The sequence below is a fragment of the Piliocolobus tephrosceles genome, chromosome 10 (assembly GCF_002776525.5).
Source record: "Piliocolobus tephrosceles isolate RC106 chromosome 10, ASM277652v3, whole genome shotgun sequence".
Taxonomy (NCBI): Eukaryota; Metazoa; Chordata; class Mammalia; order Primates; family Cercopithecidae; genus Piliocolobus; species Piliocolobus tephrosceles.
This window is the reverse complement of record NC_045443.1, coordinates 78641193-78655760: the sequence shown is the minus strand read 5'-3', so window position 1 is coordinate 78655760 and position 14568 is coordinate 78641193. Positions and strand designations below refer to the sequence as shown.

At 35.6% G+C, this 14568-nt stretch overlaps 1 protein-coding gene across 1 annotated transcript in view; it reads right to left on the bottom strand.

Moving 5' to 3' along the window:
• Window positions 1-889: 889 nt before the first annotated feature.
• ACSS3 (acyl-CoA synthetase short chain family member 3) overlaps window positions 890-14568 on the bottom strand; it is a 172777-nt gene continuing 159098 nt past the window's right edge. The window contains exons 14-16 of the mRNA XM_023203172.3: window positions 4254-4353; window positions 3989-4164; window positions 890-2810 (exon numbers count right to left, since the gene is read on the bottom strand). Of these exons, the coding sequence (XP_023058940.1) occupies window positions 2745-2810; window positions 3989-4164; window positions 4254-4353 (342 nt within the window). The 3' untranslated portion in view covers window positions 890-2744. The remainder of the gene's footprint in view (window positions 2811-3988; window positions 4165-4253; window positions 4354-14568) is intronic.

Genomic DNA, 14568 nt, shown 5'->3' with positions numbered 1-14568 from the left:
TATGTTTAATATATTTTGACAAGCAAAGTAATTCAATGAATTGGAAAATACTTTACTATAACTTTTGAAAGTACTTTATATTTTCATTTTCCAATGACTTACAGTAAGAAATCCTATGAAAATACCAAACGAAGACCTCTCAGAATTTATTCTAGCAAGTTTAAGTATGGCTGCATTTTTTAGTAACATTATATTGTTGTTTTTAAAGATAAATTTAATTCAGAATATTTTAAGTACTATCTAGCAAAAGTGATTTATGGTTAGTAGTAAAATAGAATAATATTTTTCTCCCAAATTTTAAGCAGTCTGATGATTCAAGTGTATCTTTCTTGCCCTGTTTTTTCATCACATAAAAGTAACAACATTCTTTGACCTTGCAATTCCCCAGTCAGACACAGGAAATAGCCACTTCCCCAGTCTCAAACACCGCTTTCCATTCCCATCCAACTGGAAAATAACCCAAGTCTGCTTGCTAAGGTGTCCCTTCAGATTTGATTACCAGAAAAAAATGTGCAAGAGGACCAAAGATGCGCCCTTTACATAATTCTTGGATCTGCCTGAGTTTAAATCTTGCAAATGAACGATGATACACATTCAGCTAAATAATTTGCCATTTCAAATTAACTGATTTTTATTTGAAAAAAATAAGGAAACATATTCTACTTCTAAGACATTAAAATGAGTTATTAATGAAGACCACAGTTATGACAATGGATAAAATGTACCAATGAAAGAGGCGATTGAAGGATCCCAACAGCTTCAAATTAGGGAGTGTCTACGTAGCTGGTTTAATTCAGGCTACTAACATAATTAAAAGGAAAAAGTAGATGAATATATTTTTCCAGGTGTAACAATCAAGAAAGCAATTTCTAAGTAAATAGGAATTTACTTTGAGAAGCCATTTATTTTGCAGCCTTCAGTCCAAAAAAAGTTAAGATTTTCAGAATTTTTTATATAAGTTGTAGGTCATTTTTATAACAATAAACCTTCTATTATCTATTTATCTCTCATATACATTTCATGTACCCAGAGTATTATGTTACAACAATCTGCTCTTGATAGTAATGTTCCTGATAGATTAAAAGAGTGAGAAATACTTGAAGAACAATCAAAGATACAATGAGCATGGTATACTTTTGGGTTAAAATGTATTCTGTGATAACTGATGTTATATAGATCCCTAAATAAATCAAATATTTAATTTCCTACATCTGTCTACTTTAGTTAACTGGCCCATTCCTACAAGCTTAACCAAAACTCACTTTACAATTATTTTTTTAAAAATTAAGAGATTTTTAGAAGTTAAATGGAAAGATGCTTTTGGACATTACCATTTTTTAATGACGTACTATTTTAAAATTAGAGATATCACAGAAAAATCAGGATTCTTTGTTTTCTCTTTAAAAAACAGAGGCTCTTGCAGCAGGAGACCTGTCTCCTTTTTGGGCCGTGTTCTGCTGGGTCCACTGCTCCTTGAGGTGGAGCAGGTGATCTGCAGTCTTCACCATTTTCTACTGTCCTTTGTTCCTCAAACCTAGTGGCTTACATTCACTTCAAAATCATCTAGACATTACACTACCTGCCTAGAAACCTTCTTGGTCTTTAACCTAATGTAAAAACCTTGATGTTTCTTTCTTAAGAGTTTCCTTGCCATCCTACCCCATTTGTACATCAATTCCTTATTTCCATAGGAATCTGGAATCGTTTGGATATACACAGTTAACTAAGAACCTGAGACATGAGGAGGGGCTCCCAGGAGCCCTCATTTCCATGAAGAGATTGAGAGACTGGACTAAATTGTCTCTTGATTCTCTGCCAGGCATGTGGTTTTTTGTTGTTACTGTTGTTGTTGTTGTTTTCAGATGGAGTTTCACTCTGTCACCCAGGCTGGAGTGCAGTGGTAGAACTTGGCTCACCGCAACCTCCGCCTCTTGAGTTCAGGTGATTCTCCTTGCCTCAGCCTCCTGCCACCATGCCTGGCTAATTTTTGTATTTTCAGTAGTTACAGCGTTTCACCATGTTGGCCAGGCTGGTCTCAAACTGCTGACCTCAAGTGATCTGCCTGCCTCAGCCTCCCAAAGTGCTGGGATTACAAGCTGAACCACCGTGCCAGGTCAGACGTGGTTTTCTTTGCCTAAGAAACAAAAGACCTGAAGGTACAGCTGTAACCCTGGTGTTCTGCTTTCCCTCAGAAAATGTATAGAAAGAAAAGTCCTCCTACCTAGATAATAATTTCATCTGTCTAGATGATTACCTAAACTTCTCATTTCATCGATTTTATTTAAAATAATGTGAGCATCTACAGAATACTAGAAAATTTCTAAAATTTCTACTAGAAAAATTTTAATTTTCTGACTTCAAATCAAGATTTAGACTATGAATCAAAACTACAGATTCTTGGTTTGGGGGAAGTGGCTCTATATTAGTGTTGCTTTCAATTAAAGTGTTTTTCTAGGGAGGTACAATTTTAAAAATAATACACTAGATACATTTTTCCTAAAGCAGTAGATAACATATAATGAGCCATGTTATAGATAACTAATAACAATGCTAACAGGGTCAAATCAAACAAAAGGTACAGGTCTTTCACAAGTTTTCATTAGATTTGTTTAGGCCAAGTTTTACAATTCACATTTCAGTTTGCAGTAATTTCTACTGAAATATTTATTTCTGAGAAACAACTCAAATAATTTAATTTCAATTAAGAAATTAAATCAACTCAAAATAGAAATAAAACAAACTCATTATGCTTGTTTCAGCATTTCTTCTACATGTCCAAAAATGCTGGGGTCTTCGATTACAGAAGTTATCTGGAAAAAAAAATTAGGGTCAGGTGAATACTCTTCCTTGATTTCTTCTACTCTTTCTATAATTAAACAATTATATGCAATGTGGTTTTCCCCATTGTCTTGTAATATTCATATGGAAGGTTTAAAAACAGGGAACTTTGAACCTAATATATTAATACTCATCTATAGCTTTCCAGAGTAAAAGAATAAACAGTTCAGTTAGCAAAACTATTGGACCTAGATGGTATTTTCTCTAGAGTTGGAGTCATCTTCTATATATTTCTATAGAAAGAATTTTTCTTTTTTGTCATGTGTTCACGTAACTACTACTTACAGTTGCATTGCCTTTTATTATCTTAATGATAAAAATAGATATATCTTTTCACCCATAATGTACACATGAATTAAAAGAAAACATATGATTGAATCGACCTAAGATTTCCTAAAACAATTACAAAATTAGCATTTATCAATTAGAGCATTTTAAACATCTACTGCTGCTAGGCTCAACAATTTTGCTTTCTCATTCACTAATTGACATTAATTACTATAATAAGGAAAGTGTACCTTTTAATTCAATAGGATTGAGTTTCCAAAAATGTGTTTGAATTAAACTGACAATTACTAAGAGAAAAAATATTTTGGTGGGCAGTAGTGGCTCAGGTCTGTAATCCCAGCACTTTGGGAGGTTGAGACAATCAAATCACTTGAGCAGGAGTTCAAGACCACCCTGGACAACAGAGTGAGAATACTACCTCTACAAATACAAAACAAAAAAAATTAGCCGGGCACAGTTTCATGCACCTGTGTCCCAACTACTCCCGAGGCTGACGTGAGAGGATCTCTTTAGACCAGAACTTTGAGGGTATAGTGAGCTATGAGTGTGCCACTGCCCTACAGCCTGTGCAATAAAGCAAGACTCTATCTCTAAATGAAAATAAAGAAAAAAAATTTTTTTCACACATTGGTTCTTAGCATCAAAGCATGTGTTCTTAATTAATCAAGTTTCTTTCCAAAACCCTCATTCCTACAGAAGGAATGGCTATATAATCTCTCCCTTACCATTAAAAAATAGTACTCTTATGTGTTTTCTAGGGATGCAATTCATATTTGAGAACCATTTTTAAGAGCTTTGCTGATGCCAAATAAATGAAGAAAAATATTGTAGAACCCAGGATTAAATATCTTTGATAATTTACCTTGTATGGCTTGCCATTGACAATGGCAGATAAAGCTGATCGGGGGATCTTGCCAGATCTGGTTTTGGGTAGCTGTTTGACAAACACTGCATTTCGAAAAGCAGCCACAGGGCCAATGCTCTGTCTCACATGTTTCACAATTTCTTCTAAAACTTGTTCCTCTGTTGCATTTATACCTAGAGAGAAAGTTCAGATGGTAAGCACTGAATTAACCTTAGTTAATTATTCAGGTCCCAAGCAATCAGAGAGAACAAAGATCTCTCACCTTTTCTCAATACACAGAGTGCTAAGGGGACATGACCTTTTAAGGGATCTTCCTTGCCAACAACAGCACAGTCTGCCACAGTACCATGAGAAAGGATTGACTGTAATAAGGAAAGGCATTCATTTAGAATATACATATTTACCATATATATATATATATACATTCCACATGTAGATATAGATACAGATATAGATATACAAACACATATAATTTCAGCTGGGGGAAAAAGTACATGGAAGAGAAGCCAAAAATCCATGACTGCCTATTGAAAATTCATAAGTAATTTACATCATTACTACTGAAGTGAATGCTTAGAATCCCCATGGTAGTCACTAAAGGTTGACAGTAATTAAGATAAATTGCTCAGCTTACCCGGAAAGTAAGGAAATGGTTTCTTGGTCTCAATTGTTTATTAATGAAGTCAGAGAAAATGTGTAGTGGATACCACATGTAAACAAGCCTCTGCAAACAGGCAGACTCATGGCGATTGGGTCTTAATGCTGGCTGCCATAAGCATACCTTCCAGAGGAATCCAAGGCTGCCCTATGGCTAAATAATAATTTTATTTCTGAGTCTGTTAGTGAACAATGAAATTCCTTTAGTGGCCACCCATCCAGAGATGATTTTCCAGGACTTGCAAGAGACTGGATATGGAGAGAGGCCCTGACATCAGATAATCCCCACTGTTGAGAAACTATATTCATATTGCTCGCCTTAAATTCACAAAGCTGGTATCTATCTGAAATCACAAAAACCCATAGAGTTGAGTAACCACATGAAATACAGATGCTCAGTTTTTTATATATATATGTGTGGATATATACATATATATATATAGTGACAGGACTTTTTAAAATGCATACTCAAATGTTCTTTTCTGAAAGATTAATAGTTATTTCAGTGACTCCAAAGCTCTAATAGCTAGAGAAAACATTGAGCAAACTTTTAACCAATAGCACATCTGGCAGTCCTTATTCTTTCTTCTATTCATTCATTCAATGAATATTTGCTAAATGCCTCCTGTGTTGCAACCATTCACTGGGTTCAGGGGTGATAAAAAATAGTCAGCATATTGCTTCAAGATGCTTACAGTCTAGTAGTGGAGACAGATATTAATAAATAAGTATGAATATCTACTCTAAATAAATACAAAAGTGATAAGGACTCTGGGGAATTTTTTTTTATATGAAAGATACAGCAAAAGCAACCAATTTGGCAGAAAGATATGGATCTCAAAAATTTTTTCTTCAGGAAATAACAATGAGCAGATCTGAAGGATGAGTAGATATTTATTAGGCAAGGAGACAGGGATGGGGCAAAAACCCTGGGGAAGGACTTCACAGGTACCATTCATACCTCAAAGAGACCAGTGTGGCTAGAAAGCAGAGAACAAAGAGTGAGAATGGAGAAGATGGAGCTACACAGGTGGATAGGTATTGTGCTAGGAACCTCCAGCTCATTTTAGCAGCCCTGGGAAGGCTATAAAGCATTTTCAGTAGTTGAGAAGGAATGGAAAATCAGAATAGATTTAATATTGAGGTTTTATGTTTGTATGTTTGTTTGTTTGAGACAAGATCTCACTCTGTCACCCAGGCTGGAGTGTGCCAGCATGATCATAGATCACTGCAGCCTCAACCTCCCAGGCTCAGGTGATCCTCCCACCTCAGCCTCCTGAGTAGCTGGTTCTGCAGGTGCACACCACCATGTCTGGCTAATTTTTTGTACTTTTTTTTGTAGAGATGGGGTTTCGCCATGTTCCCTAGACTTGTCTCAAACTCCCAGGCGCAAGCAATCTACCTGTTTCGGCCTCCCAAAGTGCTAGGATTACAGGCATAAGCTACTTTATTTTTTTTTTTAAGTAGTTTTAGATTCACAGCAATATCAAGTAAGAAAGTAGGATTCTTATATACATCTTACCACTACATATACACAGCCTCCCCCATTATCAAAATTTGGTACCAGAACGATACATTGGTTGCAACTGATGAACCAAAACTGGCACACCGTTATCATCCTAGTTCATAGTTTGCATTACTACATTATGGTCTACTCTTGTACATGTCTGAGTGTTGTCAAATGTGTAAGACAGGTATCCACCTTTATAGTATCATGCAGAACGGTTTTACTGACCTAAATACTCCCTGTGCTCTGCTCATTCATCCCCTCCCTTTCCCCTAACTGTTGGCAACAACTGAACTTTATATTGTCTTCAAGGTCCTTTCCCAGAATGTCATATAATTGGAATCATGCAGTATGTAGCCTTTTCAGATAAGCTTCTTTCACTTCAGAGTGGATTTTGAAAAGCACAAATTTATTTTAATTTCATTGTGGAAAATAAATAAACAATTGTTGAGAGTGGGTGTCACCATTTATACAGGAAAAACCACCTGAAAGGATACCGCAGTAGGCTAAGGTCATGATAGTAAGAATAAAGACTAGAATTTCTTTAGCGGTAAAATGGACAAAATCTGATGATACATTGAATACGGGGCATAAATAAGAGAGATGGATTAAGGATGATTGTATGGTTTTTGACTTGAGCATCTGATTGGATGGTGGCATCATTTTTAAGCCAGAAATTGATAATGAGGATAAGACTTAAGAGGAAATATCACATATTCAGTCTTGGAGTTGTTTCATTGAGGTGCCGTTGAGACATCTAAGTAGAGGCAGTTGTACACCAGAATCTGAGGAGAGGCTTAATCTGCAGATGCACAATGGGATGTCATTAATGTACAGATGCTTATGGAAGCTATAGACTTTGACGAGCCTATTTCAGGAGAAAGTAAGAAGAAGAAGAGTAAAGACCTTAAGGAACTCCAACATGTAATGGGCACCTGAAAAAGGAGAAGCTAGAAAACTAAACAAACAAACAAACAACAACAACAACAAAAAAACCCAGCCAGAGGTAGAAAAATAACTCAGCATGATCTGGTACGTGTCATTTTCAAGTTCCAAACTTTCCATGAATATTTTTTTTCCTAATTAGGCCAAATTGAAAGTAAGTTTTCTCTTCTCTGAACTCCTGGAAGACTTGATGACCTGCTAGGATGATTGGTACAAAGCCAGTGCAATATCTTACTTTGGACTCAACATTGCTTCTATACCATATTGTAAGCATACCATTTGAAGAACTGGCTTGTAAGGATTTTCATCCACATACCTTCTGATTCATGCAGTGCTGAGGGTAGTACATGTGAAATAAATGATTTTTGTAGGATATGCTTTGTTAGCTTTTGCAGGATTTGCTTAGGCAAAAATATTCACACCCTTTCCATTAGTTGAATCTAACTAAAAACTTCTGCTAAATACATACTACACGACTACACAACACCATATTCTCCCACTGCTTCTATATGTATAAACTCTTAAAATGCTCCCAACAGCTCATTTATTAGTCTTTTTTACTTTTAAGATCCATGTGGTGAGATCAGAAAGACAACTTTTACTGCCAGATATATGTTTTAGTACTTACTATAGTCAGTCATTAGTCATGAAAAATAACACTGTGCTGTACCAGATAGGATAAAGACTTGGAAGGTTAGATCCTATGAATTCTGACTCGGTGTTCCCTTAATGAGTAAAGAACATCTCTTTTTCCTGGCTAACCAGAGGTTTAATCGTCAAAAATTATTAGTGTTTATTGGTGCCATGACTCTCTGTACTGGAGTTCCTAAAATGCCAAGGTATCTGGGAGGCCGAGACGGGCGGATCACGAGGTCAGGAGATCGAGACCATCCTGGCTAACACGGTGAAACTCCGTCTCTACTAAAAAATACAAAAAAAAAAAAACTAGCCAGGCGAGGTGGCGGACGCCTGTAGTCCCAGCTACTCGCGAGGGTGAGGCAGGAGAATGGCATGAACCCAGAAGGCAGAGCTTGCAGTGAGCTGAGATCCGGCCACTGCACTCTAGCCCGGGCGACAGAGCGAGACTCCGTCTCAAAAATAAATAAATAAATAAATAAATAAATAAATAAATAAATAAATCACCCACATATTTTGTCACCTAACCAATATGACTAGAATTTTAACTAAATTTAATGTTAAAACATCTAGTTTGCCACTCTTTGACTTTGTTATTTTAAATTTTACTAAGATTTTGTCCTTAGTCTTAGTGCTTTTAGAAGTGGATGGGAAAATGTTGATTGCTTTTCTATAAAAGCAAGGAACATTTTAAAATCAGAAGAAATATACAACAAAATTTCTTGTAGTATAATGTTAGAGTTTCCCATTTTTGCCTGCTGCAGATAAATTCTTAAAAATTGTGAGAAGCAAAATCATTTTCAAGAATTATGTGTCATATCTAAGTGACATCAAATATTATTCATCTATCAGTTTTTAAAGTGCCATAAAGGAAGGGTGGCAGCTTTTTATGTTGGCCCCACAAATAACATTTGCATGCCAAGTGATGATTTCAACAACTGAAGCATTAAAAGCGAAAGCGTCGAAATATGTCTTGGCAACATTCAAGGGACAGAAGCCAACCAAATGTCCTATGGGGGTAAAAATATCAAAAGCCACATTAATGCATTCCCTCCAATAAAATCTATGAAGCATCTGTGATTAACTGACATTTAAGTACCTAAAGATGTTATGGAACTTAAAAGGCAATAGTCTCACCACAAGTGAGTATATAAATGTTATGGGATTAACACTAGTAACTTCCTGTCATCTGTTGTTTCCTAGGTATTGACAATTTTGCATAGATTTTAATGAATTTAAAATATTTTCAAGTTTCACTGGGCTGACCTACACAGGCTTCTCAATTATATTTTTAAGAATCTTAATTTAAAAAATTAGTTCAAATCAAACACCCTCACAAGATGGGAGGAGGCAGTTTGCAGTGCGATATTGTCTATGCAATGGTTTGAAAAAGAGGGATTTTTAAAAATTTCCTCTGACATTGGAGTAATCTAGGAAACTTGTCAGAGAGGTTCCAGATACTCATCAATATTCATAGGAGTACCCAGGAAATATTCAGCAATGTTGTAACTACTTAAATCCAATAGTCATTTAATGCTTGGTAGAATTGAAATGGCAAGCATCTTAGTTGGATATACTGTCACTTTATGGAAATATATTCAATGTTGAAGAATCATTCCTAAAATAGCAAACAAAATAGTTAACTTGGAAAACAAACAGTGACACTTTGGTTAGAACAACCTCAAAAAGGCCAATGGCATGTGAACAGTGTCCTGGGTAGGCTTTAAAGGCAATATGTTAACACCAGACTTCCAAGTTCCCACAAATATTAGTGGGATTATTTAATAAACCTAAACTTAAGCTACAAGTGAAAGAGTGAAACGAGAGAGTCCAATTTATTTCCTGTACATTTGTTTGTATGAAAAAGCCTGTTGGCTGGGCGCGGTGGCTCAAGCCTGTAATCCCAGCACTTTGGGAGGCCGAGACAGGCGGATCACGAGGTCAGGAGATCGACACCATCCTGGCTAACACGGTGAAACCCTGTCTCTACTAAAAATACAAAAAAATTAGCTGGGCGAGGTGGCGGGCGGCTGTAGCCCCAGCTACTCAGGAGGCTGAGGCAGGAGAATGGCGTGAACCTGGGAGGTGGAGCTTGCAGTGAGCTGAGATCCAGCCACTGCACTCCAGCCTGGGGGCAGAGAGAGGCTCTGTCTCAAAAAAAGAAAAAAACAAGAAAAAGCCTGTAGATTTCTTCACATGAAAAGCCACAGCAGTCAAAGAGAACTGAGCAAGAACAATCATATTAGCTCCTGAAAATTTTAGCTTACAAATCCAGAACAAGCAGATTTTAGACATAATTATTCTATGAACTCTTTAACTTCCACAAAGTTTCCTAAATGTCTAGCTCGATGCTGGACTTTCAAAAATTTATCAACTCTTAAAATAGACTTGATAATTACTTAATAGTTAAAGAAGGTCCTCATTTTTACTTGGATCTGCAAGGATACTGTCCTCTTAAATTGATAAAAAGCTATGCCAGAGCTCCATTTTCTTATGATGAGAACAGAAAAGAACATAGAGTTTCCTGAAATATTTTTGATGTAATAATTTTAATAGAATATCTGCTTGATTTAGGTAATATACATTTTATGGTTTTGTTGTACTTAAAATTCTTTTTCTAAAAATACTATTGGTACAAATATTTGTACGTATTTATAGGGTACATGTGATATTTTGTTACATGCATAGAGTGTGTAATGATCAATTCAGGGTATTTAAAGTATCCATCACTTCGAGTATTTATCATTTCTATGTGATGAAAACGTTTCAAGTGCTAATTTCTAGTTATTTTGAACTATACATTGTTATTAATTATAGACACTCTACTTTGCTATTGAATATTAGAACTCATTCCTTCTATCTAACTGTATATTTGTACCCATTAACCAATCTCTTTTCATGTCCTTCCACCACTTGACACACACATACCCTTCTCAGCCTCTGGTATCATTCTACTCTCTGTTTCTATAAGATCAACTATTCCAGATCCCATATATGAGTGAAGATAGATATTGTCTTTCTGTGCCTGGCTCCTTTCACTCAATATAATGAAATCCAGTTCCATCCAAATAGCTGCAAATGGCAGGATTTTATTATTTTTTGTGGCCAAGTATTGCTCTATTGTGCACATTTACCATATTTTCTTTCTTCATTCATCTGTTGATGATCACTTAGGTTGATCTATATCTTTGCTACTTGAGCAGTGCTGCAATAAACATGGGGGTAAATGTAGCCCTTTGACATACTAATTTATTTTCCTTTGGATAAATACCCAGTAGTGGGATTGCAAGATCTTATGGTAGTTCTACTGTTAGTTTTTTGAAAAATCTCCATACTATTTTCCATAACGGCTGTACTAATTTGCATTCCTACTAACCGAGTATGAGTTCCCTTTTCTCTACATCCTTTCATGAATGACTTTCTAACAATAACTTATACACTTTTTTTGTCTTTCTAATAATTACTCATAAAACGTCTACTTAGGGAAACTGGAAAAGTACAAATATATTCACTGTATGTAAAAACAATATTCAGTCTATTTTTTTCTACAAATAAAACTTTCAATGGATTAAGACCCTCAATTCCTATTCCAAAAATTTTAAATGGAATATGGTATTCACCATCGGGAACCCTTGACAAGTAGTTAAATAGTAAGGTTTGGGCACTTTAGTAAGAGCTGGATATATCATCAAACATTTCAGAAGGAAATAATCAATTTGCTAAGCAATTTTGCTAGGAGCTAGTAAAAAGTCGGTATAAAGTATCAGTTCACAATTCTCTAAGAGATTTCAAAGACAGAGAAGACAAATCTGATTTAAATTGAGATACAATTTTCTTATTAAATATAAATATTTAATAAACACTTAGGCATTAAATTCATATATAGAGAGAAGTTAACTTAAAGATTTAAGGTCTGAATGGTTTCCTGTTATGCACCCTAAATACTCCAAGACCCAGTGACAAAGTTTCTGTTACATGCCAATAATTTTAGCATGTTTTTCTCTTTTTCCATTTTAGCTGCCTATTTTCTGTCTATCTCATTCTGCTGTTACATACAGTGAGAAGGATTTCAGTAGAAGCATTAAAGCGCAACATATATTTGAATAGGTTAACAGTCCTCTTTTCATTCTAAAAATTAAAAAAAAGACTAAGGTTTTTGACTAATGATAAGAACTATGCGTACATAGTTTTCATATTTTGATTGACTGAGTCTGCCAGAAATTCAAGTGAATATTGGAAGTAATCTCTTAAAAGGAAGAAATTAAAATTTCATGCAACCAGAGCCATCTTTTGCCAACACACCAAAAGACATGAAGCAAAAATTTCAATTTCAGGTCATCACAAAATTCAGAGTCGTTTAAAAACAAGATAACATTATAATAGCACACAAAGCTCAAATGTTCTAAAATATTTTATAAAGTTCCTTCCTTTTACTCAAAAAAATCACATTTAAGAAACACATGCCAACATAACAAGAAGTATTAAGCTGTTAAGTTTGAACAGAAGATAGGTACTAACTTTTTTAATTTTTAATTTTTTTAACTTTTATTTTAGATTCAGGGATACATAAGCAGATTTGCTATATAAATAAACTCACGTCACAGGGGTCTGTTGCACAGATTATTTCATCACCCAGGTACTAAGTCTAGTACCCAATAGTTTTGTTTTGTTTTTTTCTGATCCTCTTTCAATTAGAGAAAGAGAAAATAAACCTTTGATCTGCATACTCTGATCACAGTGAATTGTTAATCATGTTACTTTAAACATTTTCTTTCATTCAAATTGTAGTTTGTTTGCTCCACTCAGTTTAAAAACTATTCTGGGATTTCATTCCAAAAAAAAAAAAAAAAAAAAATGAAGTAACATCTCTTCCACAATAACAATAAAAAACTCTGGGCTAAAATATATACTAGAAGACTGATTCAGAACATCAGAACTTGAAATACAACTTGGTGATAAGTTCACTGTCATTTGGGAGTTTGGGGATTTTGTTATTTTTGTTTATTTGTTTGCTTTACTTTTTGTATAATCTGGCTCCAGGGCTAAAGCAGCTCAACATGTGTAACTGACAATGAATACAGACAGAAAAAGCCCTAAGAGCCTGCTGTGTCTGGTCAGAGGCCCAGGAAAAGGAGTAGGGGAGACATGAAACAGGTTTCGTCCTCCCTACTTTAGATGAGTGCCTACAAAGCAGCAGGGCCCACCCTCTCTTTACAGAGCTGTAGCAAATTTGTTACCTCTCCACACCTTATACCAAGTAAATGTCAGCGACGAAGGTGTGCCCCTTCCCTTCTCCACACTAGCTGTACAACAGCTCCTGCAGGAGGGAACCCTGGGTACTCTCCCACCCTAAACCAAGAAAACCCAGAAAGGATCAGTGCCACTTGCTCTCTGCAGCAGCAGCCATGCCGTTCCTGAGAGTGGCTCGCTGTTGACTTACCCTGCCATGTGCTAGGCAACTGCCAGCAAAGAGACAAAACTGCTTCCTCTCCCCAGAGACACTGTTCCTGTAGATATTGCAGGAATAATTCTGGTAAGTGTGGGTAGACAAAGCCCTGACTTACTACCCATAAGAACAGCAAATGAGAGTTTTGTGAACCAAAGAGGGAAAAGGGATCTCTGGTTTTGGTACTACATGAAAGAAGCTTAGAATTCACCACCCCATTCTAACAAGTAGAAAGTTAAACAAACTGAAAAAAAAAAAAAATCTTCTTAGATTTGTCACAGGGGACGTTCACAGGGAAAACCACTGCCTCCAAAACTGTAGAGACAGACAATTAATAGAGAAAAACACAGTTTATTGGAGCAGAAACCTCTACAGGAACAAGTGCTAACGTTGGAAAACCCAAGCTTTATGACAAAACACTGTGTTCCTCTTTCCAGGGCCTAACCTTAAAAGAAACTATTCTGTAACAGAACCTAACTGCTGGAGTTTTCCCAGAGCCTAACTGACATAGAAGAAAGTAAATATCCAATTCCAGCCCCCTTTATTCATCCTATTTTAAGAGGGGAAAAATCTACAAAGAACTGATGAAGTTCACAGTCTAAGGATACACGTTCATGAAACAACTAAGATTTAATCATAGGACTACAGAATACTTCTTCTCCCCCTCATCTTACCAATACACCAGTAAAGGCCTACTTACTGAAGTTCTTTTTACACAGTACATCTCGTCCGTATTTCAACAAACTATTACAAGGCATACTAAAAGGCAAAATAAATAAATAACAGCAAACCACACAAATACACACACACAGTTTGAACAGACTGAAGAAGCATTAGAAACAGAATTTAACAGGCAGGAATATTGGAATTATCTGAACATGATATATTTTAAAATTATAATTAATATGTTAAGGGCATTAGTGGAAAAAGTAGACAACTAGCAATAACATGATTAATGTAAGCTGAGCAGAGAGATTGAAATTCTAATAAAGAATTTTTAAAACGCTACAAAGAAATATCACTGTATCAATAATAAAGAATGTCTTTGATGGGCTTATTTGTAAACTAGACATGGGGGAAAGAAGAATATTGGCGCTTGGGGATATATCAATAGAATCCTACAAAACCAAAAATCAAAGAGAAAAAAGATGGAAAAGAAATCCCCAAGCAGAACAAAATATCCAAGAACTTCAGAGCCAATACAAAAGCTGTAACAAACACATAATAGTGGTAATGGGAAGAGAAGAAAGAAATAGAAGCAATATATGAAGAAATAATGACTGAGAATTTCCCCCAAATTAATGGTGACACAAAATCATAGATCCAGGAATCACAGAAAACATCAAGAAAGATAAATGTAAAAAAAAAAAAAAAAAAAAAAAAAAA